The 25,018-nt window shown below is 51.5% G+C and overlaps 1 protein-coding gene across 50 annotated transcripts in view; it reads left to right on the forward strand.

Annotated features, from left to right (window-relative positions):
• DMBT1 (deleted in malignant brain tumors 1) overlaps positions 1–25,018 on the forward strand; it is an 84,090-nt gene that overhangs the window by 26,328 nt on the left and 32,744 nt on the right. For 21 of the 50 annotated variants that reach the window (XM_060404774.1, XM_060404777.1, XM_060404782.1 and 18 more), the window contains 16 exons: positions 3,813–3,845; positions 4,917–5,240; positions 6,019–6,048; positions 6,645–6,671; positions 7,746–8,069; positions 8,835–8,864; positions 10,423–10,452; positions 11,035–11,061; positions 13,238–13,267; positions 13,861–13,887; positions 14,966–15,289; positions 16,051–16,080; positions 22,022–22,051; positions 22,635–22,661; positions 23,742–24,065; positions 24,830–24,859. In XM_060404774.1, the coding sequence (XP_060260757.1) occupies positions 3,813–3,845; positions 4,917–5,240; positions 6,019–6,048; positions 6,645–6,671; positions 7,746–8,069; positions 8,835–8,864; positions 10,423–10,452; positions 11,035–11,061; positions 13,238–13,267; positions 13,861–13,887; positions 14,966–15,289; positions 16,051–16,080; positions 22,022–22,051; positions 22,635–22,661; positions 23,742–24,065; positions 24,830–24,859 (1,647 nt within the window). Of the gene's footprint in view, positions 1–3,812; positions 3,846–4,916; positions 5,241–6,018; positions 6,049–6,644; positions 6,672–7,745; positions 8,070–8,834; positions 8,865–10,422; positions 10,453–11,034; positions 11,062–13,237; positions 13,268–13,860; positions 13,888–14,965; positions 15,290–16,050; positions 16,081–17,621; positions 17,652–18,234; positions 18,262–19,341; positions 19,666–22,021; positions 22,052–22,634; positions 22,662–23,741; positions 24,066–24,829; positions 24,860–25,018 lie in introns of all 50 variants that reach the window. The other 29 variants (XM_060404791.1, XM_060404812.1, XM_060404815.1 and 26 more) reach the window with 24 other exon arrangements.

Raw genomic sequence — 25,018 nt, forward strand, 5'->3', positions numbered from 1 at the left:
TTAATTCTGCCATTTCAAGGCAATTCTAGCCTTCTCGATATTCGACAACAGACAGAACACTTATTACATAAATATGAATTAGATGATGAAACTTTACAAAAGGCCCAGTTAGAACAACATAAAATATTTCAGAATTTTCCTACAAGCTCTGCCCAGGCTACTCCAAATGCTCCTCCTCTGCCAACAGGCGCAAATCCAAAAGTCTCTCCTTTGCTGGGACCTAATGATTCTGATGACTCTCCTGAGACACTTTTTGACACCAAAACAGGCAATACTTTTCTGGATAATAATGATAAGGCCTTAGCACAAACTCATATTTGCAAAAAATTGCTACCTATTCACTCTCCTTTGTGACAGAGGCTCTCTGAATCGCTGGCTTTACAATCACAAGTCTCTGAAGCTGATGGTTTTTCCACCTTCCAAGTTTTAAGAAATGCTAATGCTCAAGGGCAAATAATACCTCAATATGAAGGTATTAACTTTTTCACATGCAACAAAAGAAAAAGGCTGTAACTATATATGGCCCACATTCGTCTTTTACTAGAGAAATTCTAAATGCTATGGTGTCTTCTATTGCAACATTTATTCCCTATAATTGGTGAACTTTAATAAAAGCTCTCCTTAAACCAGAATATCTTCAATGGACAATGTGGTTTCAAGATATAGCCAGAGATCATGCTATCAAAAATGCTCGAACCGGTGCTTCCCAAAATCAAATTACTTTTGAAATGTTAACTGGCACCGGACAGTTTGACGCTATAGAAGCTCAAATACAATGCCCTCCTTTGTTGCATGAACAATTAAAAACAGTGGCCCTTGAAGCTTGAGATAGAATTACTCCTCAAGGGGAGCCTGCAGGTAGCTACACTAAAATATTGCAAGGACCTAATGAAACTTATGCTGATTTTTTAGCTAGATTAGAAACTGCTATTTCCCGTACTGTAATCGGAGAAGAAGCCAAAAGGCAACTAGAGAAATTACTTGCTTATGAAAATGCAAATCAGGAATATCAAAAGGCTATAGCCCCAATTCATGAGACAGGGACTATTATTGATTATTTGAAGGCATGTCGCAATCTAGGATCAAAAACTCAAAAAATGCAAATGCAAGCTGAAACAATGGTTGCTTGCTTTAAAAAGGGAAATGAGGGATGTTTTATATGCGGGGATAAGAACCATTTAAAAAGGGATTGCCCTAAGAAAGCTGATAAAAAACCTCCAAAAGTCTGCCCCCACAAACCTTCGGTCTTTTACTTGGCTGGTCTAGTTTGACTTCTAAAGGAATTACTGTTCACCCTGGAGTAATCGACTCAAGTTATTGTTATGCCCAAGTCGCGAAATCTCCCAATGACCAACAGGGAGCCGATATCCGATGCAAAAGCAAGAGAGTTTTTATTACCAAGCTTGCGCTGGGGCTCCCACCATTACTGACGCAGCGGCTATAGGGAGGAGCCCTGGGTTTTGGGTTACATTGCTTATATAGGGAGTGTTCATGAAAAAAAGAATTTCTAGGTAGGGGGATGTCTGATTGGTCACTTTCTTTTGAAGGGTTGTGTGTTGGTTTTTGATTGGCCCCTATTACCTAGGTAGACCTTAATTTCCTGAACATTAAGTCAGGAGATCCTGGTCTGGGGTCCGATTGGCTCATGGGTGGTGGGGTGAGGTCAGGGGATTTCCAAAGGCTCTTTTCCCGGAACCTTACAAAATGGAGTTTTTCTGTTAACAAAATGGAGTAGTTTAGATTCTTCAGTTATAAAGGAGAAATTCAAATTATGATGTCATCTAAGATTTTATGGCAATTCAAAAGGGGGGACAACATTGCTCAATTACTTCTTTTACCCTATATTTCTATTAATTCCTCTAATGATGTGTGGACAGGCGGATTTGGCAGTACAGATAAAAAATACAATCATATATCGTACAAGCTTGTATTCCCCTTCCTTTTGTTTTAGCCATAGGAAACTTATAATTCAATAAGACTTTACATTCTGTAACTTGTGTAAATTGCAAATTGTATACCTGTCTTAACTCTTCTGTTTCCTTAAGAAATGAATCCCTTTTGATTCTTCTATCTCAACGTAATTTGTGATTACCAGTAAATCTCCAATGGCCCTGGGAAGAAGGTTCCATGGCCGGGCTTGCTTCCCAGTTACATACTAAACCACTCTGATGATCTAAATGATTCGTTGGATGGCTGATTCTTGGCATTTGGGGATTAATAGCTATTTGCACCATTGTTGCCATCGCTGGTGTTGCTTTACAAACCTCAATTCAAACACATAATTTTATCCAAGATTGGACTAAAGATGCTCATACTATGTGGGCCACTCAGGCTCAGATAGATGAGGATATTCAGAATGAAATACAGGAACTAAAAACAGTCATCAGATGGGTTGGAGATCAATTAATAGATGTACAAAAACAAGTGATACTAAAATGTGATTGGAATTCTACTCAATTTTATGCTACTCCTGTTCAATTCAACCATAGTACCTATAACTAGGAGCAAATCAAATTTCACTTACAAAACATACATGATAATGCCTCTTTGAATGTACAATTGTTGCAAAAAGAAATCTTTGAAACCTTCTGTAGAAGTCTGCCCTCATCCACCACTGGGAATTTTATCTGGGCTAGACCCACGAGGATGGTTCCAAAGCATCACCCACAGCATTGGGTCTGGAACTGTAACTCTGGCGATTGTCTTGGCAATTATACTTGTTGTTTACCATTGCTTTTCTGAAAAAATTGCTAAAACTAAACAAACTCAAATGGTCAGGACCTTTTTTACAAATATAATAAAATAAGGGGAATTGTCAGGGAATGTTTAACAGTAGGGTTCTGTGTGCTGTTTCCTATCTCGCTTGAGCCCTCTGTTCCTTATCAGTTCCTGTCAGGAGCCAGAGGAGGGGCAAGCCACTCCCAGGACTGAGATCGTAGAGTTGGGATGCTTGCCTAGGATTTCCTTCATTAGCTTTTGCATGTGGTAAAAGGGATTATCTATGACCCTCTTCTGATACGGATTGCCTTTTGGCTTTATGGTCTCAGTTGCTCCTTGTTTCCTTGATAGCTTGTAATGTCAGGTCTTTTGATCTTTATCTGAAGAAGTATTACCTTGTAATACAGTATATATACTCACACAGAATTCAATAAGCACCCTTGTTCCACCAGAGACTTGGATCCCAATGTCCTTCTTTCTCTCTTCCTCTTTCTCTCTATTTCTGGCTGATTCCCTGAAGCACGAAGGCCAGCTGCATAATCCAGGGAATATTAGCTTTTTTCCTTCTTTCACTTTCTTATCATTGACTCCAGACCACCAGGTTCCAGTCAATTTAGGACCCCAACAGCTTTCCAGTGACCAGGGTTGTCACTCAGCTGCCCCTGGAGGGACCTCTGGTCCCCTACCACCTCCTGCTGCCTGTGCCTCTTCAGAGCTGCTATGAGGGGAGACAGGATTAGGTCCTCTAATCATTTCTGTGAAAATAAGTGTCCCAGTCACGCCATGCAGAGCTGTGACCATGTTAGAAGCATGACTGAGTAGCAGACTCACAAATGTCTGCCTATTAAAAAATTTCCTTCATGTTGAGAGCAATTCCCAAAATGATCCTTTGGCCTCAGTGATAATATCTGATGCTGAATAAGATGGCAACTTCTATGTACTGATTCCATATGGCCAGTTACACTGTTGGTGGGAATAGTCAAGGTTCTGAGATGACCTTATTAGGACAAGGATTTACTTTCTCCACCAAAGTGAGGACCTTGGAATTTAAATATTTTTAGCAGCATCCTAAAATCACTTGTTTTCTCTTCTAGATTGGTGGACCCCCAAAACTACAACCACACAGAGTAAGTAACACATTTTTCCACCTGACCTACAGGCTTTGGGATTCACTCCGGTCCACAGACAGGGGTGCAGTTCCTGCCTCTTGGGTCCAGTTTCTGAGCTCACCTCCTCATCTACTCTGGACGGTTGCCTTCACTTTCCAGAATTATGGATAAGCTTTACCTACGAGTTGTGCCATAAGTTACCCAGAAAGCTTTTGTTTGCAAGTATTAGGATGGCCACTCACACTCTCTTAATTGGGGCTGGTGCCACGGCCTACATATCGAGGGTATTGAGCCGTAGGGGAAATGTCAGGCACACCTGGATCCAGAAGTTCCAATACTCTATGTCCCCACGCACTTTCTGACCTCTGCCTGGTTTGTTTATGAGCTTCAGTGTCAGGTTGCTTCCTGCCCGGGGGCACGTGTCAGCCTCACGTCTCCTGCCACAGGAGGACAGAGTCTTGTTCTCGATGTTGAGCAGAAAGTCCTGCAGGGATTGTGAAGAGCCTGAGGGTAATAGGTGCCTTCTCCCCAGTCATCTCCAAGTCCTCCAGTGATATCCAACAATTCCAAGGTTGTTTCAGGGTTCAAGCTTAAAATAAAAGAAGATTCAAGCTAGACTTTGTGTGTGAAAGTACCTAAATATGCACTGAGTGGAAAAGTGTTCCGAATAACCCTGGGCTGACGGAGTGGGTTCCCACGTAGGGTGAATGGCCGAACTCAGCACCTTGGTGGGAACTGGGAAGCTGTGTCAGCGGTCTTCTGCTGCAGAATGTCATTCTATCCCAGAGGTCTCAGATGTAGGCTGTGGGCTTCCCCTCCTCCCACCTGCATCCTGAGACAGGATTCAGTCTCTGAATTGCTGAATTTGGGGAGGATATCAGAGAACCCGCAGAGCGAGTCCACAGTCCACAGTCAAGCTTTCTATCACACAGCCATCGGAGATAGAGAGTGATGAACACGCTCAGTCACGTCCGTATGCACTCACTACCTAGACCTCAGCAGCCTTTCCTGGAAGAATTCTGAATCTCAGTCCTCAGTGCCTTTTCCTTCATGGGAAACAGGAGGGTGACTTTTCCTGTCTCCTTCCAGGAACTGAATCAGGTTTGGCCCTGAGGCTGGTGAACGGAGAACACAGGTGTCAGGGCCGGGTGGAGGTCCTGTACCAAGGCTCCTGGGGCACCGTGTGTGATGACAGCTGGGACACCAACGACGCCAACGTGGTCTGCAGGCAGCTGGGCTGTGGCTGGGCCATTTCAGCCCCAGGAAGTGCCCGGTTTGGTCAGGGCTCAGGGCCCATTGTCCTGGACGAAGTGGGCTGTTCAGGGCATGAGACCTACCTGTGGAGCTGCTCCCACAACCCCTGGAACACACACAACTGCGGACACAGCGAGGACGCCAGCGTCATCTGCTCAGGTGGGTCTCAATAAGCTGGTGTGCTTCTCTGGAGGTGCTTCTTGCTCACATTTGGATCCTCTCGCAAAGCACTCTCTACATTTCCCTTTCCTTTGAAATCCTCCGAGTGTTTTGCTTATTTAGTATGTTAGCTTTTATCTGGCCTCTGGATATGTAGTTTGAGAATTACAAAAACAAAACAAAACAAAAAAAACGGAAAGTGCCGTTTCGCTCCATGCCCCAGTGCAAACCAGCGGCAAAAGAGCGCAGGTCTGCCAGGAGGACTCTGAGCAGAGGGCATGGGCTGGGGCTGCCAGTGGCCCCAGTTCGGCCTCCTGAGTCCTGGACCATAGCCCTGCCAAAGAACCGGGAAGCACGGTCTGGGCACCAGGACTGCTGTGAACAGGGCAGTGGCCCCTGTATGACCTGCCAGGCACCGCCTTGTCACCCCCTAAGGTCGAGCCTGACAGATCACACACGGGACGTGACCTGGAGCTGGAGCCCTGTCTCACTGCCTCAGTGGATTCATAAAATGTGTGAGCCTGGCAATTGACTGGATGCACTGTGTCAGCAAGACACAAAGTCAATCACCTTGATTTTGGATATAAGGGGTGCTAGTCTGCCGGGATATCTCAGAAGGAGTATCTCTGAGGGTCGAGAACAGCAGAGGCCCTGCACTCCATGGCAGAGCAGGTGCACGGACTGACCCCTCACCTGGTCTGCATCTTAACATCACCCCCGTTATACCCTTGGCGCCAATACTGTACTATGTGTCTGACGTGCCTTCTCTCTCCCCCAGCTGCCCAGACCCAGTCCACAGTTGTGCCAGGTGAGTCCTGTGGCCTTTAGACCCCAGGATGTCCTCTCCCCAGCAGTCAGCCCCTTGGCCCCCAACCAGTAGCCCCAGAAGGGGACTGAGGAGGTTTTTCACGTCTCAGTACCGGCCCTGGGCACTCTAGAGCATGTAGATGGTTCCAGATGATCCTTAACACAGGCGTCCTCTGGACTGGCTCAGTGATTTCAGGACTTCGTGGCTACACAGTGTCTCCCCAGAGCTTTGGGTGACAGGGTGGTCTGTCCTGGGGTCATTTCTGCTTGAATGTATTCTCTGGACAAACATTTATGTGTATGGAGAGGACAGAGCTTTTTCCTGTCCTCCACCCCAGATGGAGACTAGGCAATGATCTTACCAAGAAGTACCCAGTCAGCAGGACATGCTGATGGCTCTGTGGGCTGTGCTGCCTCCTTAGATGAGTATGTACCTTTGATGACATGATCTGGGCTCACAGCAAACTTTCAGAAAAGGCTTCTTCTCCCCAGACGGTGGAGCCCCTGAGACCCCACTGTCCTGTTCCCGATGATAGGAAAGAGACCAGCCTTGATTCTCCCGATCTTCTTTGTAATCCTGCTCTGTTTCCCCTGCAGATTGGTGGTATCCGACAACTGGCTATGGTGAGTGTCATTGAGATCCTGCTAAAGTCCCAGCAGCCACACTCCAGTCCACAGACATGGGTGCAGTTCCTGCCTCTTGGGTCCGGGTCTGATGTCACCACCGGATCTAATGTGGATGGTTGCTTTCGCTTGCCAGAGTTATGGATAAGCTTTAATATAAGTTGAGCTATATGCTACTCAGAATGCTTTATTTTGCAAGTATTAGGATGACCACTCACACTCTCTTAATTGGGGCTGGTGCCACGGCCTACATATCGAGGGTATTGAGCCGTAGGGCAAATGTCAGGCACACCTGGATCCAGAAGTTCCAATACTCTATGTCCCCACGCACTTTCTGACCTCTGCCTGGTTTGTTTATGAGCTTCAGTGTCAGGTTGCCTCCTGCCCGGGGGCACGTGTCAGCCTCAAGTCTCCTGCCACAGGAGGACAGAGTCTTGTTCTCGATGTTGAGCAGAAAGTCCTGCAGGGATTGTGAAGAGCCTGCTGGTAATAGGTGCCTTCTCCCCAGTCATCTCCAAGTCCTCCAGTGATATCCAACAATTCCAAGGTTGTTTCAGGGTTCAAGCTTAAAAAAGAGAAGATTCAAGCTAGACTTTGTGTGTGAAAGTACCTGAATATGTACTGAGTGGAAAAGAGTTTCGAATAACCCTGGGCTGACGGAGTGGGTTCCCACGTGGGGTGAATGGCCGAACTCAGTCCTTTGGTAGGAACTGGGAAGCTGTGTCAGCGGTCTTGCAGAGGCTCATTCTACCCCAGAGGTCTGGGATCTAGGTTGCCCACTCAGGCTGTGCGCTTCCTCTCCTCCCACCCACATCCTGAGACAGGATTCAGTCTCTGAATTGCTGAATGTGGGGATGCCATCAGAGAACCTGCAGAGCGAGTCCACAGTCCACAGTCCAGGATTCCATCACACAGCCATCGGAGACAAAGAGTGATGCACACGCTCAGTCACGTCTGTATGGACTCACTACCTAGACCTCAGCAGCCTTTCCCTGGAAGAATTCTGAATCTCAGTCCTCAGTGCCTTTTCCTTCAGGGGGAAACAGGAGGGTGACTTTTCCTGTCTCCTTCCAGGAACTGAATCGGGATTGGCCCTGAGGCTGGTGAACGGAAGTGACAGGTGTCAGGGCCGAGTGGAGGTCCTGTACCAAGGCTCCTGGGGCACCGTGTGTGACGACAGCTGGGACACCAATGACGCCAACGTGGTCTGCAGGCAGCTGGGCTGTGGCTGGGCCATTTCAGCCCCAGGAAGTGCCCGGTTCGGTCAGGGCTCAGGGCCCATTGTCCTGGACAATGTGGGCTGTTCAGGGCATGAGACCTACCTGTGGAGCTGCTCCCACAGCCCCTGGAACACACACAACTGCGGACACCACGAGGACGCCAGCGTCATCTGCTCAGGTGGGTCTCAATAAGCTGGGTGTGCTTCTCTGGAGGTGCTTCTTGTTCACATTCTGATCCCCTCGAGAAGCACTCTCTACATTTCCCTTTTCCTTGAAATCCTGTGAGTGCTTTGCTTATTTAGTGTATTAGCTTTTGTCTGACTCTGGGCATGTAGATGGGAATTAGAACAAAAACAGAAACCGATAGTGTCATTTCGCTCCATGCCCCAGTGTAAACCAGAGGCAAAAGAGTGCAGGTCTGCCAGGAGGTCTCTGAGCAGAGGGCATGGGCTGGGGCTCTCGGTGGCCCCAGTTCTGCCTCCTGAGTCCAGGACCGAGGCGCCGGCAGGGAACTGGGAAGCGTGGTCTGTGCACCAGGATTGCTGTGAGCAAGGCAGTGGCCCCTGTGTGACCTGCCAGGCACCGCCTTGTCAACCCCTAAGGTCGAGCCTGACAGATCACACACGGGACGTGACCTGGAGCTGGAGCCCTGTCTCACTGCCTCAGTGGATCCATAAAAGCTGTGAGGCTGACGATTGTCCTGGGTCCACTCTGTCATCAAGACACAGAATCAATCACCTTGCCTTTGGAAATAATAGATGCTGGTCTGCCGGGACCTCTCAGGGGGAGCATTGGAGGGTTGAGGATGGCAGAGGCCCTGCCCTCCATGGCAGAGCAGGTGCACGGATTGACCCCTCACCTGGTCTGTATCTTAGCATCACCCCTTTGCCAGCGTGGAGCCTATTCTGCAAAATGTGTGTGACCTGCCTTCTTTCTCCCCTAGCTGCCCAGACCCAGTCCTCGGTTGCGCCAGGTGAGTCTTGCTTCCTCTTCACTCTGGGTTGTCCCCTCCCCCCAGTAACGTCCTGGGCCCCCAACCAGTAGCCCCAGGAGGGGACTGTGGAAGTTTTCCATCTCTCAGTACCTGCCCTGGTCACTCTGGACCACAAAGACAGTTCCAGATGAGCCATAACACAGGCATCCTCTGGACTGGCTCAGTGATTTCAGGACTTTATGGCTACACAGTGTTTCGCCAGAGCTTTGGGTGACAGGGTGGTCTGTCCTGGGGTCATTTCTGCTTGAACGTATTCTCTGGACCAAGAGCTATGTGTATGGAGAGGAGAGAGCTTTTTCCTGTCCTCCACCCCAGATGGAGACTAGGTGATGCTCTTAGAAGTACCCAGTCAGCAGGGCATGCTGATGGCTCTGTGGGCTGTGCTGCCTCCTTAGATGAGTGTGTACCTTTGATGACAGGATCTGCGCTCACAGCAAACTCTCAGAAAAGGCTTCTCTTCCGGTGAAGGTGGAGCCCCTCAGATCCCACTGTTCTGTTCCCGGTCATAGGAACGAGACCATCCTTGATTCTACCAGCCTTCTTTGTAAACCTGCTCTATCTCCCCTCCTGACTGGTGGGATCCGACAGCTGACTATGGGGAGCATCACTTGATGCTGCCGCACTATCAGCGTTCAATGTCTAAATCTTGGCTTAAAGCTCTGTGTTCACCACCTCATTCAATGTAAGGGATTCCGACTACTCATCTGAACTGTGAATAACCACGACCTATCCGTTAGAGAATGTACTCGTTAGGCTGTTTCAGTTTCCATGTGGCAGGATTTCAACTGACACTCAAGCTGGGCTAGGACCTAGTAACTTTCATGTCCAAGACATGTAGTCATAGTTCTGTCTTCAGGTAGAGCTGGGTCCAGAGGTTCCAGGACTACCTGTCTTAACCACTGTTTATACCCGTGATTTTTATGTGTTTGGGCTTCATTCTAACTTTACTTCCTGTCATGGGGGCAGGGGTCAGCTCCAAGTCTACATCCCAATAAGGAGAAAGATGCTCTTTGTTCTAGACCTTCTGCTGACAAGTCCTGGTGAGACTGTAGGACTCAGGTTCTGCCTGCTGAGTCTGAGACCGTGGCCCATCCAAGGAGCCTGGAAGCACGGTCTAGGTACCAGGTGTGCTGTGAGCAGGGAAGTGACCCCTGTGTGACCTGCCAGGCACCAGCTTGTCACTAGCTAAGGTCGAGCCTGACAGATCACACACAGGACTTGACCTGGACCTGGAGCCCTTTCTCTGCCTCAGTGGATGTGTACAAGCTGTGAGGCTGACGATTGGCTCCGGGTCCACTCTGTCATCAAGACATAGAGTCCATTACCTTGGTATTGGGAATAATAGATCGTAGTCTGCTGGAACTTCTCAGGAGGAGCCTCTTGGGAGGGTTGAGGATGGCAGAGGGCGCCCCATCAACCCCTGGCAGAGCAGATGCATGGACTGACACCTCAGCAGCTCTGCAACTTAGCATCACCACTTTGCCCACATTAAGCCCCTTCTGTGCACTGTTTCTGACCTACGTTCTCTGTCCCCCAGCTACCCAGACCCTGTCCACGGCTGTGCCAGGTGAGTCCTGCTGCCTCTTGACTCCGGGATGTCCCTCCCCACAGTCACCCCCAGAGCCCCCATCCAGTAGCCCCCTGGAGGTGACTGTGGAGGTTTTCCACCTCTCAGTACCTGCCCTGGTCACTCTGGACCACAAAGACAGGTCCAGATGAGCCATAACACAGGCATCCTCTGGACTGACTCAGTGATTTCAGGACTTTGTGGCTACACAGTGTCTCCCCAGAGCTTTAGGTAACAGCATCGGGTGTCACTTGGTCATTTCCTTTTGAACATATTCTCTGGACCAAGAGCTATGTGTATGGAGAGGACAGAGCTTTTTCCTGTCCTCCACCCCAGGTGGAGTCTAGGCGGTGCTCTTACAAGTACCCAGTCAGCAGGGCATGCTGTGGGCTGTGCTGCCTCCTTAGATGATTGTGCACCTATGAGGACATGATCTGGGCTCACAGCAAACTCTCAGAAAATGCCTCATCTCCCCAGGCGGTGGAGCACGTCAGATCCCACTCTCCTGTTCCCAGTCATAGGTAGGAGACCAGCCTTGATTCTCCCGACCTTCTTTGTAATCCTGCTCTGTTTCCCCTACAGACTGGTGGTATCCGACAACTGGCTATGGTAAGTGTCTCTCAGGTCCTGCTAAAGTCCCAGTAGCCACTCTCCAGTCCACAGACATGGGTGCCGTTCCTGCCTCTTGGGTCCAGGTTCTGAGGTCACCACCGCATCTACTTTGACGGTTGCCTTCACTTTCCAGAGTTGTACATCAGCTTTACCTACATGTTGTGCCATATGCTACTCAGAATGCTTTATTTTGCAAGTATTAGGATGGCCACTCACACTCTCTTAATTGGGGCTGGTGCCACGGCCTACATATCGAGGGTATTGAGCCGTAGGGCAAATGTCAGGCACACCTGGATCCAGAAGTTCCAATACTCTATGTCCCCACGCACTTTCTGACCTCTGCCTGGTTTGTTTATGAGCTTCAGTGTCAGGTTGCTTCCTGCCCGGGGGCACGTGTCAGCCTCAAGTCTCCTGCCACAGGAGGACAGAGTCTTGTTCTCGATGTTGAGCAGAAAGTCCTGCAGGGATTGTGAAGAGCCTGAGGGTAATAGGTGCCTTCTCCCCAGTCATCTCCAAGTCCTCCAGTGATATCCAACAATTCCAAGGTTGTTTCAGGGTTCAAGCTTAAAAAAAAAAAAGATTCAAGCTAGACTTTGTGTGTGAAAGTACCTGTATATGTACTGAGAGAAAAAGTGTTCCGAATAACCTTGGGCTGACGTAGTGGGTTCCCACGTGGGGTGATTGGCCGAACTCGGCACCTTGGTGAGAACTGGGAAGCTGTGTCCAGTGGTCTTCTGTGGCAGAGGCTCATTCTACCCCAGAGGTCTGGGATGTAGGTTGCCCACTCAGGCTGTGGGCTTCCCCTCCTCCCACCCGCATCCTGAGACAGGAGTCAGTCTCTGAATTGCTGAATGTGGGGATGCCATCAGAGAACCTGCAGAGCGAGTCCACAGTCCACAGTCCAGGATTCCATCACACAGCCATCGGAGTTAAAGAGTGATGCACACGCTCAGTCATGTCCTTATGGACTCACTACCTAGACCTCAGCAGCCTTTCCCTGGAAGAATTCTGAATCTCAGTCCTCAGTGCCTTTTCCTTCAGGGGAAACAGGAGGGTGACTTTTCCTGTTTCCTTCCAGTAAGCGAATCAGGTTTGTCCCTGAGGCTGGTGAACGGAAGTGACAGGTGTCAGGGCCGGGTGGAGGTCCTGTATTGAGGCTCCTGGGGCACCGAGTCTGATGACAGCTGGGACACCAATGACGCCAACGTGGTCTGCAGGCAGCTGGGCTGTGGTTCAGCCATTTCAGCCCCAGGAAGTGCCCGGTTCGGTCAGGGCTCAGGGCCCATTGTCCTGGACGATGTGGGCTGTTCAGGGCATGAAACCTACCTGTGGAGCTGCTCCCACAACCCCTGGAACACACACAACTCTGGACACAGCGAGGACGCCAGCGTCATCTGCTCATGTGGGTCTCAATAAGCTGGGTGTCCTTCTCTGGAGGCGCTTCTTGGTCACATTCTGATCCCCCGAGAAGCACTCTCTACATTTCCCTTTTCCTTGAAATCCTGCAAGTGCTTTGCTTATTTAGAATATTAGGTTTTGTCTGGCCTCTGGGTATGTAGATGGGAATTAGAACAAAAAGAGAAACCGAAAGTGTCATTTCGCTCCATGCCCCAGTGTAAACCGGAGGCAAAAGAGTGCAGGTCTGCCAGGAGGTCTCTGAGCAGAGGGCATGGGCTGGGGCTGCCAAGGGCCCCAGTTCTGCCTCCTGTGTCCTGGACCGAGGCGCCGGCAAGGAACTGGGAAGCATGGTCTGTGCACCAGGATTGCTATGAGCAAGGCAGTGGCCCCTGTGTGACCTGCCAGGCACCGCCTTGTCCACCCCTAAGGTCGAGCCTGACAGATCACACACGGGACTTGACCTGGAGCTGGAGCCCTGTCTCTGCCTCAGTGGATGTATAAAAGCTGTGAGGCTGACGATTGGCTCCAGGTCGACTCTGTCATCAAGACATAGAGTCCATTACCTTGATATTGGAAATAATAGATCGTAGTCTGCTGGAACTTCTCAGGAGGAGCCTCCTGGGAGGGCTGAGGATGGCAGAGGGTGCCCCATCCAACCCTGGCAGAGCAGATGCGCGGACTGACACCTCAGCGGCTCTGCAACTTAGCATCAGCCCTTTGCCCACGTGAAGCCCCTTCTGTGCACTGTTTGTGACCTGCGTTCTCTGTCCCCCAGCTACCGAGACCCAGTCTTTGGCTGTGACAGGTGAGTCCTGCTGGCTCTTGACTCCGGGATGTCCCCTCCCCCACAGTCACCCCCCAGAGCCCTCATCCAGTAGCCCCAGGTGGCGACTGTGGAGGTTTTCCATCTCTCAGTACCTGCCCTGGTCACTCTGGACCACAGAAACAGTTCCAGATGAGCCATAACACAGGCGTCCTCTGGACTGGCTCATTGATTTCAGGACTTCGTGGCTACACAGTGTCTCCCCAGAGCTTTGGGTGAGAGTGGGGTGTCACTGTGGTCATTTCCTTTTGAACATATTCTCTGGACCAAGAGCTATGTGTGCGGAGAGGACAGAGCTTTTCCCTGTCCTCCACCCCAGATGGAGACTAGGTGATGCTCTTAGAAGTACCCAGTCAGCAGGGCATGCTGATGGCTCTGTGGGGCTGTGCTGCCTCCTTAGATGAGTGTGTACCTTTGATGACAGTATCTGGGCTCACAGCAAACTCTCAGAAAAGGCTTCTCTTCCGCAGAAGGTGGAGCCCCTCAGATCCCACTCTCCTGTTCCCAGTCATAGGTACGAGACCAGCCTTGATTCTCCCGACCTTCCTTGTAATCCTTTTCTGTTTCCCCAACAGACTGGTGGAATCCAACAACTGACTATGGTAAGTGTCTCTCAGGTCCTGCTAAAGTCCCAGCAGCCACTCTCCAGTCCACAGACATGGGTGCCGTTCCTGCCTCTTGGGTCCAGGTTCTGAGGTCACCACCGCATCTACTTTGACGGTTGCCTTCACTTTCCAGAGTTATACATCAGCTTTACCTACATGTTGTGCCATATGCTACTCACAATGCTTTTGTTTGCAAGTATTAGGATGGCCACTCACACTCTCTTAATTGGGGCTGGTGCCACGGCCTACATATCGAGGGTATTGAGCCGTAGGGTAAATGTCAGGCACACCTGGATCCAGAAGTTCCAATACTCTTTGTCACCACGCACTTTCTGACCTCCGCTTGGTTTGTTTATGAGCTTCAGTGTCAGGTTGCTTCCTGCCCGGGGGCACGTGTCAGCCTCAAGTCTCCTGCCACAGGAGGACAGAGTCTTGTTCTCGATGTTGAGCAGAAAGTCCTGCAGGGATTGTGAAGAGCCTGCTGGTAATAGGTGCCTTCTCCCCAGTCATCTCCAAGTCCTCCAGTGATATCCAACAATTCCAAGGTTGTTTCAGGGTTCAAGCTTAAAAAAAAAGAAGATTCAAGCTAGACTTTGTGTGTGAAAGTACCTGAATATGTACTGAGTGGAAAAGTGTTCCGAATAACCTTGGGCTGACGTTGGGTTCCCACATGGGGTGAATGGCCGAACTCGGTCCCTTGGTGGGAACTGGGAAGCTGTGTCAGCGGTCTTCTGTGGCAGAGGCTCATTCTACCCCAGAGGTCTGGGATGTAGGTTGCCCACTCAGGCTGTGGGCTTCCCCTCCTCCCACCCGCATCCTGAGACAGGATTCAGTCTCTGAGTTGCTAAATGTGGGGATGCCAGCAGAGAACCTGCAGAGCGAGTCCACAGTCCACAGTCCAGGATTCCATCACACAGCCATCGGAGACAAAGAGTGATGCACACACTCAGTCACATCCATATGGGCTCACTACCTAGACCTCAGCAGCCTTTCCCTGGAAGAATTCTGAATCTCAGTCCTCAGTGCCTTTTCCTTCAGGGGAAACAGGAGGGTGACTTTTCCTGTCTCCTTCCAGGAACCGAATCGGGTTTGGCCCTGAGGCTGGTGAACGGAGGTGACAGGTGTCAGGGCCGCGTGGAGGTCTTGTACCGAGGCTCTTGGGGCACCGTGTGTGACGACAGCTGGGACACCAATGACGCCAATGTGGTCTGCAGGCAGCTGGGCTGTGGCTGGGCCATTTCAGCCCCAGGAAGTGCCCGGTTCGGTCAGGGCTCAGGGCCCATTGTCCTGGACGAAGTGGGCTGTTCAGGGCATGAGACCTACCTGTGGAGCTGCTCCCACAACCCCTGGAACACACACAACTGCAGACACAGCGAGGACGCCAGCGTCATCTGCTCAGGTGGGTCTCAATAAGCTGGTGTGCTTCTCTGGAGGTGCTTCTTGCTCACATTCTGATCCCCTCGAGAAGCACTCTCTACATTTCCCTTTTCCTTGAACTCCTTCCAGTGCTTTGTTGTTTAGTGTATTAGCTTTTGTCTGACTCTGGGCATGTAGATGGGAATTAGAACAAAAACAGAAACCGAAAGTGACATTTCGCTCCATGCCCCAGTGTAAACCAGAGGCAAAAGAGTGCAGGTCTGCCAGGAGGTCTCTGAGCAGAGGGCATGGGCTGGGGCTGCCAGGGGCCCCAGTTCTGCCTCCTGAGTCCTGGACCGAGGCGCCAGCAGGAACTGGGAAGCATGGTCTGTGCACCAGGATTGCTGTGAGCAAGGCAGTGGCCCCTGTGTGACCTGCCAGGCACCGCCTTGTCCACCCCTAAGGTCAAGCCTGACAGATCACACACGGGACGTGACCTGGAGCTGGAGCCCTGTCTCACTGCCTCAGTGGATCCATAAAAGCTGTGAGGCTGATGATTGTCTCTGGGTCCACTCTGTCATCATGACACAGAATCAATCACCTTGACTTTGGATATAATAGATGCTGGTCTGCCGGGACCTCTCAGGGGGAGCATTGGAGGGTTGAGGATGGCAGAGGCCCTGCCCTCCATGGCAGAGCAGGTGCACGGAAGGACCCTCACCTGGTCTGCATCTTAGCATCACCACTTTGCCCCGTGGAGCCCATTCTGTACAATGTGTCTGACCTGCCTTCTTTCTCCCCCAGCTGCCCAGACCCAGTCCACGGTTGTGCCAGGTGAGTCCTTCTGCCTCTTAACTCTGCGTTGTCCCCTCCCCCCAGTAACGTCCTGGGCCCCCAACCAGTAGCCCCAGGGGGGGGCTGTGGAGGTTTTCCATCTCTCAGTACCTGCCCTGGTCACTCTGGACCACAAAGACAGTTCCAGATGAGCCATAACACAGGCATCCTCCGGACTGGCTCAGTGATTTCAGGACTTTGTGGCTACACAGTGTCTCGCCAGAGCTTTGGGTGACAGGGTGGTCTGTCCTGGGGTCATTTCTGCTTGAACGTATTCTCTGGACCAAGAGCTATGTATATGGAAAAGACCGAGCTCTTTCCTCTCCTCCACCCAGTTGGATTCTAGGTGATGCTATTACCAAGAAGTACCCAGTCAGCAGGGCATGCTGATGGCTCTGTGGGCTGTGCTGCCTCCTTAGATGAGTGTGTACCTTTGATGACAGGATCTGGGCTCACAGCAAACTCTCAGAAAAGGCTTCTCTTCCGCAGCAGGTGGAGCCCCTCAGATCCCGCTGTCCTGTTCCCGGTCATAGGAACGAGACCAACCTTGATTCTACTGGCGTTCTTTGTAATCCTGCTCTGTCTCCCCTCCTGACTGGTGGGATCCGACAGCTGACTATGGGGAGCATCACTTGATGCTGCCGCACTATCAGGGTTCAATGTCTAAATCTTGGCTTAAAGCTCTGTGTTCACCACCTCATTCAATGTAAGGGATTCCGACTACTCATCTGAACTGTGAATAACCACGACCTATCCGTTAGAGAATGTACTCGTTAGGCTGTTTCAGTTTCCATGTGGCAGGATTTCAACTGACACTCAAGCTGGGATAGGACCTAGTAACTTTCATGTCCAAGACATGTAGTCATAGTTCTGTCTTCAGGTAGAGCTGGGTCCAGAGGTTCCAGGACTATACCCGTGATTTTTATGTGTTTGGGCTTCATTCTAACTTTACTTCCTGTCATGGGGGCAGGGGTCAGCTCCAAGTCTACATCCCAATAAGGAGAAAGATGCTCTTTGTTCTAGACCTTCAGCTGACAAGTCCTGGTGAGACTGTAGGACTCAGGTTCTGCCTGCTGAGTCTGAGACCGTGGCCCATCCAAGGAGCCTGGAAGCACGGTCTAGGTACCAGGTGTGCTGTGAGCAGGGAAGTGACCCCTGTGTGACCTGCCAGGCACCAGCTTGTCACTAGCTAAGGTCGAGCCTGACAGATCACACACAGGACTTGACCTGGACCTGGAGCCCTTTCTCTGCCTCAGTGGATGTGTAAAAGCTGTGAGGCTGACGATTGGCTCCGGGTCCACTCTGTCATCAAGACATAGAGTCCATTACCTTGGTATTGGAAATAATAGATCGTAGTCTGCTGGAACTTCTCAGGAGGAGCCTCTTGGGAGGGTTGAGGATGGCAGAGGGCGCCCCATCAACCCCTGGCAGAGCAGATGCACGGACTGACACCTCAGCAGCTCTGCAACTTAGCATCACCCCTTTGCCCACATTAAGCCCCTTCTGTGCACTGTTTCTGACCTACGTTCTCTGTCCCCCAGCTACCCAGACCCTGTCCACGGCTGTGCCAGGTGAGTCCTGCTGCCTCTTGACTCCGGGATGTCCCCTCCCCCACAGTCACCCCCAGAGCCCCTATCCAGTAGCCCCTGGAGGTGACTGTGGAGGTTTTCCACCTCTCAGTACCTGCCCTGGTCACTCTGGACCACAAAGACAGGTCCAGATGAGCCATAACACAGGCATCCTCTGGACTGACTCAGTGATTTCAGGACTTTGTGGCTACACAGTGTCTCCCCAGAGCTTTAGGTAACAGCGTCGGGTGTCACTTGGTCATTTCCTTTTGAACATATTCTCTGGACCAAGAGCTATGTGTATGGAGAGGACAGAGCTTTTTCCTGTCCTCCACCCCAGGTGGAGTCTAGGCCGTGCTCTTACAAGTACCCAGTCAGCAGGGCATGCTGTGGGCTGTGCTGCCTCCTTAGATGATTGTGTACCTATGAGGACATGATCTGGGCTCACAGCAAACTCTCAGAAAATGCCTCATCTCCCCAGGCGGTGGAGCACGTCAGATCCCACTCTCCTGTTCCCAGTCATAGGTAGGAGACCAGCCTTGATTCTCCCGACCTTCCTTGTAATCCTGCTCTGTTTCCCCTACAGACTGGTGGGATCCGACAACTGGCTATGGTAAGTGTCTCTCAGGTCCTGCTAAAGTCCCAGTAGCCACTCTCCAGTCCACAGACATGGGTGCCGTTCCTGCCTCTTGGGTCCAGGTTCTGAGGTCACCACCGCATCTACTTTGACGGTTGCCTTCACTTTCCAGAGTTGTACATCAGCTTTACCTACATGTTGTGCCATATGCTACTCAGAATGCTTTATTTTGCAAGTATTAGGATGGCCACTCACACTCTCTTAATTGGGGCTGGTGCCACAGCCTACATATCGAGGGTATTGAGCCGTAGGGCAAATGTCAGGCACACCTGGATCCAGAAGTTCCAATACTCTTTGTCCCCACGCACTTTCTGACCTCTGCCTGGTTTGTTTATGAGCTTCAGTGTCAGGTTGCTTCCTGCCCGGGGGCACGTGTCAGCCTCAAGTCTCCTGCCACAGGAGGACAGAGTCTTGTTCTCGATGTTGAGCAGAAAGTCCTGCAGGGATTGTGAAGAGCCTGCTGGTAATAGGTGCCTTCTCCCCAGTCATCTCCAAGTCCTCCAGTGATATCCAACAATTCCAAGGTTGTTTCAGGGTTCAAGCTTAAAAAAAAAAAAGATTCAAGCTAGACTTTGTGTGTGAAAGTACCTGTATATGTACTGAGAGAAGAAGTGTTCTGAATAACCCTGGGCTGACGTAGTGGGTTCCCACGTGGGGTGATTGGCCGAACTCGGCACCTTGGTGAGAACTGGGAAGCTGTGTCAGCGGTCTTCTGTGGCAGAGGCTCATTCTACCCCAGAGATCTGGGATATAGGCTGCCCACTCAGGCTGTGGGCTTCCCCTTCTCCCACCCGCATCCTGAGACAGGAGTCAGTCTCTGAATTGCTGAATGTGGGGATGCCAGCAGAGAACCTGCAGAGCGAGTCCACAGTCCACAGTCCAGGATTCCATCACACAGCCATCGGAGACAAAGAGTGATGCACACGCTCAGTCACATCCATATGGACTCACTACCTAGACCTCAGCAGCCTTTCCCTGGAAGAATTCTGAATCTCAGTCCTCAGTGCCTTTTCCTTCAGGGGAAACAGGAGGGTGACTTTTCCTGTCTCCTTCCAGGAACTGAATCGGGATTGGCCCTGAGGCTGGTGAACGGAAGTGACAGGTGTCAGGGCCGGGTGGAGGTCCTGTACCGAGGCTCCTGGGGCACCGTGTGTGACGACAGCTGGGACACCAATGACGCCAACGTGGTCTGCAGGCAGCTGGGCTGTGGCTGGGCCATTTCAGCCCCAGGAAGTGCCCGGTTCGGTCAGGGCTCAGGGCCCATTGTCCTGGACAATGTGGGCTGTTCAGGGCATGAGACCTACCTGTGGAGCTGCTCCCACAATCCCTGGAACACACACAACTGCGGACACTACGAGGACGCCAGCGTCATCTGCTCAGGTGGGTCTCAATAAGCTGGTGTGCTTCTCTGGAGGTGCTTCTTGCTCACATTCTGATCCCCTCGAGAAGCACTCTCTACATTTCCCTTTCCTTGAAATCCTGCGAGTGCTTTGCTTATTTTGTATATTAGGTTTTGTCTGGCCTCTGGGCATGTAGATGGGAATTAGAACAAAAACAGAAACCGATAGTGTCATTTCGCTCCATGCCCCAGTGTAAACCAGAGGCAAAAGAGTGCAGGTCTGCCAGGAGGTCTCTGAGCAGAGGGCATGGGCTGGGGCTCTCGGTGGCCCCAGTTCTGCCTCCTGAGTCCAGGACAGAGGCCCCAGCAAGGAACTGGGAAGCACAGTCTGTGCACCAGGATTGCTGTGAGCAAGGCAGTGGCCCCTGTGTGACCTGCCAGGCACCGCCTTGTCAACCCCTAAGGTCGAGCCTGACAGATCACACACGGGATGTGACCTGGAGCTGGAGCCCTGTCTCACTGCCTCAGTGGATCCATAAATGCTGTGAGGCTGACGATTGTCTCTGGGTCCACTCTGTCATCAAGACACAGAATCAATCACCTTGACTTTGGAAATAATAGATGCTGGTCTGCTGGGACCTCTCAGGGGGAGCATTGGAGGGTTGAGAATGGCAGAGGCCCTGCCCTCCATGGCAGAGCAGGTGCACGGATTGACCCCTCACCTGGTCTGCATCTTAGCATCACCCCTTTGCCCACGAGGAGCCCATTCTGTACAATGTGTCTGACTTGCCTTCTTTCTCCCCTAGCTGCCCTGACCCTGTCCACGGTTGCGCCAGGTGGGTCTTGCTTCCTCTTAACTCTGGGTTGTCCCCTCCCCCCAGTAACGTCCTGGGCCCCCAACCAGTAGCCCCAGGAGGGGACTGCGGAGGTTTTCCATCTCTCAGTACCTGCCCTGGTCACTCTGGACCACAAAGACAGTTCCAGATGAGCCATAACACAGGCATCCTCCGGACTGGCTCAGTGATTTCAGGACTTTGTGGCTACACAGTGTTTCGCCAGAGCTTTGGGTGACAGGGTGGTCTGTCCTGGGGTCATTTCTGCTTGAACGTATTCTCTGGACCAAGAGCTATGTGTATGGAAAAGACCGAGCTCTTTCCTCTCCTCCACCCAGTTGGATTCTAGGCGATGCTATTACCAAGAAGTACCCAGTCAGCAGGGCATGCTGATGGCTCTGTGGGCTGTGCTGCCTCCTTAGATGAGTGTGTACCTTTGATGACAGGATCTGGGCTCACAGCAAACTCTCAGAAAAGGCTTCTCTTCCGCAGCAGGTGGAGCCCCTCAGATCCCGCTGTCCTGTTCCCGGTCATAGGAACGAGACCAACCTTGATTCTACTGGCGTTCTTTGTAATCCTGCTCTGTCTCCCCTCCTGACTGGTGGGATCTGACAGCTGACTATGGGGAGCATCACTTGATGCTGCCGCACTATCAGGGTTCAATGTCTAAATCTTGGCTTAAAGCTCTGTGTTCACCACCTCATTCAATGTCAGGGATTACGTCTACTCATCTGTACTGTGAATAACCACGACCTATCCATTAGAGAATGTATTCGTTAGGCTGTTTCAGTTTCCATGTGGCAGAATTTCAACTGACACTCAAGCTGGGATAGGACCTAGTAACTTTCATGTCCAAGATATGTAGTCATAGTTCTGTCTTCAGGTAGAGCTGGGTCCAGAGGTTCCAGGACTACCTGTCTTAACCACTGTTTATACCCGTGATTTTTATGTGTTTGGGCTTCATTCTAACTTTACTTCCTGTCATGGGGGCAGGGGTCAGCTCCAAGTCTACATCCCAATAAGGAGAAAGATGCTCTTTGTTCTAGACCTTCAGCTGACAAGTCCTGGTGAGACTGTAGGACTCAGGTTCTGCCTGCTGAGTCCGAGACTGTGGCCCATCCAAGGAGCCTGGAAGCACGGTCTAGGTACCAGGTGTGCTGTGAGCAGGGAAGTGACCCCTGTGTGACCTGCCAGGCACCAGCTTGTCACTAGCTAAGGTCGAGCCTGACAGATCACACACAGGACTTGACCTGGACCTGGAGCCCTTTCTCTGCCTCAGTGGATGTGTAAAAGCTGTGAGGCTGACGATTGACTCCGGGTCCATTCTGTCATCAAGACATAGAGTCCATTACCTTGGTATTGGAAATAATAGATCGTAGTCTGCTGGAACTTCTCAGGAGGAGCCTCTTGGGAGGGTTGAGGATGGCAGAGGGCGCCCCATCAACCCCTGGCAGAGCAGATGCACGGACTGACACCTCAGCAGCTCTGCAACTTAGCATCACCCCTTTGCCCACGTGAAGCCCCTTCTGTGCACTGTTTCTGACCTGCGTTCTCTGTCCCCCAGCTACCCAGACCCTGTCCACGGCTGTGCCAGGTGAGTCCTGCTGCCTCTTGACTCCGGGATGTCCCCTCCCCCACAGTCACCCCCAGAGCCCCCATCCAGTAGCCCCTGGAAGTGACTGTGGAGGTTTTCCACCTCTCAGTACCTGCCCTGGTCACTCTGGACCACAAAGACAGGTCCAGATGAGCCATAACACAGGCATCCTCTGGACTGACTCAGTGATTTCAGGACTTTGTGGCTACACAGTGTCTCCCCAGAGCTTTAGGTAACAGCGTCGGGTGTCACTTGGTCATTTCCTTTTGAACATATTCTCTGGACCAAGAGCTATGTGTACGGAGAGGACAGAGCTTTTTCCTGTCCTCCACCCCAGGTGGAGTCTAGGCGGTGCTCTTACAAGTACCCAGTCAGCAGGGCATGCTGTGGGCTGTGCCGCCTCCTTAGATGAGTGTGTACCTATGAGGACATGATCTGGGCTCACAGCAAACTCTCAGAAAATGCCTCATCTCCCCAGGCGGTGGAGCACCTCAGATCCCACTCTCCTGTTCCCAGTCATAGGTACGAGACCAGCCTTGATTCTCCCGACCTTCTTTGTAATCCTTCTCTGTTTCCCATACAGATTGGTGGAATCCAACAACTGACTATGGTAAGTGTCTCTCAGGTCCTGCTAAAGTCCCAGCAGCCAAACTCCAGTCCACAGACATGGGTGCCGTTCCTGCCTCTTGGGTCCAGGTGCTGAGGTCACCACCGCATCTACTTTGACGGTTGCCTTCACTTTCCAGAGTTGTACATCAGCTTTACCTACATGTTGTGCCATATGTTACTCACAATGCTTTTGTTTGCAAGTATTAGGATGGCCACTCACACTCTCTTAATTGGGGCTGGTGCCACGGCCTACATATCGAGGGTATTGAGCCGTAGGGCAAATGTCAGGCACACCTGGATCCAGAAGTTCCAATACTCTTTGTCCCCACGCACTTTCTGACCTCTGCCTGGTTTGTTTATGAGCTTCAGTGTCAGGTTGCTTCCTGCCCGGGGGCACGTGTCAGCCTCAAGTCTCCTGCCACAGGAGGACAGAGTCTTGTTCTCGATGTTGAGCAGAAAGTCCTGCAGGGATTGTGAAGAGCCTGCTGGTAATAGGTGCCTTCTCCCCAGTCATCTCCAAGTCCTCCAGTGATATCCAACAATTCCAAGGTTGTTTCAGGGTTCAAGCTTAAAAAAAAAAAAGATTCAAGCTAGACTTTGTGTGTGAAAGTACCTGAATATGTACTGAGTGGAAAAGTGTTCCGAATAACCTTGGGCTGACGTAGTGGGTTCCCACGTAGGGTGAATGGCCGAACTCGGTACCTTGGTAGGAACTGGGAAGCTGTGTCAGCGGTCTTCTGTCGTAGAGGCTCATTCTACCCCAGAGGTCTGGGATGTAGGTTGCCCACTCAGGCTGTGGGCTTCCCCTCCTCCCACCCGCATCCTGAGACAGGATTCAGTCTCTGAGTTGCTAAATGTGGGGATGCCAGCAGAGAACCAGCAGAGCGAGTCCACAGTCCACAGTCCAGGATTCCATCACACAGCCATCGGAGACAAAGAGTGATGCACACACTCAGTCACATCCATATGGGCTCACTACCTAGACCTCAGCAGCCTTTCCCTGGAAGAATTCTGAATCTCAGTCCTCAGTGCCTTTTCCTTCATGGGAAACAGGAGGGTGACTTTTCCTGTCTCCTTCCAGGAACCGAATCGGGTTTGGCCCTGAGGCTGGTGAACGGAGGTGACAGGTGTCAGGGCCGCGTGGAGGTCTTGTACCGAGGCTCTTGGGGCACCGTGTGTGACGACAGCTGGGACACCAATGACGCCAATGTGGTCTGCAGGCAGCTGGGCTGTGGCTGGGCCATTTCAGCCCCAGGAAGTGCCCGGTTCGGTCAGGGCTCAGGGCCCATTGTCCTGGACGAAGTGGGCTGTTCAGGGCATGAGACCTACCTGTGGAGCTGCTCCCACAACCCCTGGAACACACACAACTGCAGACACAGCGAGGACGCCAGCGTCATCTGCTCAGGTGGGTCTCAATAAGCTGGTGTGCTTCTCTGGAGGTGCTTCTTGCTCACATTCTGATCCCCTCGAGAAGCACTCTCTACATTTCCCTTTTCCTTGAACTCCTTCCAGTGCTTTGTTGTTTAGTGTATTAGCTTTTGTCTGACTCTGGGCATGTAGATGGGAATTAGAACAAAAACAGAAACCGAAAGTGACATTTCGCTCCATGCCCCAGTGTAAACCAGAGGCAAAAGAGTGCAGGTCTGCCAGGAGGTCTCTGAGCAGAGGGCATGGGCTGGGGCTGCCAGGGGCCCCAGTTCTGCCTCCTGAGTCCTGGACCGAGGCGCCAGCAGGGAACTGGGAAGCATGGTCTGTGCACCAGGATTGCTGTGAGCAAGGCAGTGGCCCCTGTGTGACCTGCCAGGCACCGCCTTGTCCACCCCTAAGGTCAAGCCTGACAGATCACACACGGGACGTGACCTGGAGCTGGAGCCCTGTCTCACTGCCTCAGTGGATCCATAAAAGCTGTGAGGCTGATGATTGTCTCTGGGTCCACTCTGTCATCATGACACAGAATCAATCACCTTGACTTTGGATATAATAGATGCTGGTCTGCCGGGACCTCTCAGGGGGAGCATTGGAGGGTTGAGGATGGCAGAGGCCCTGCCCTCCATGGCAGAGCAGGTGCACGGAAGGACCCCTCACCTGGTCTGCATCTTAGCATCACCACTTTGCCCCCGTGGAGCCCATTCTGTACAATGTGTCTGACCTGCCTTCTTTCTCCCCCAGCTGCCCAGACCCAGTCCACGGTTGTGCCAGGTGAGTCCTTCTGCCTCTTAACTCTGCGTTGTCCCCTCCCCCCAGTAACGTCCTGGGCCCCCAACCAGTAGCCCCAGGGGGGGGCTGTGGAGGTTTTCCATCTCTCAGTACCTGCCCTGGTCACTCTGGACCACAAAGACAGTTCCAGATGAGCCATAA

This window comes from Ovis aries, chromosome 22, assembly GCF_016772045.2.
Source record: "Ovis aries strain OAR_USU_Benz2616 breed Rambouillet chromosome 22, ARS-UI_Ramb_v3.0, whole genome shotgun sequence".
Taxonomy (NCBI): Eukaryota; Metazoa; Chordata; class Mammalia; order Artiodactyla; family Bovidae; genus Ovis; species Ovis aries.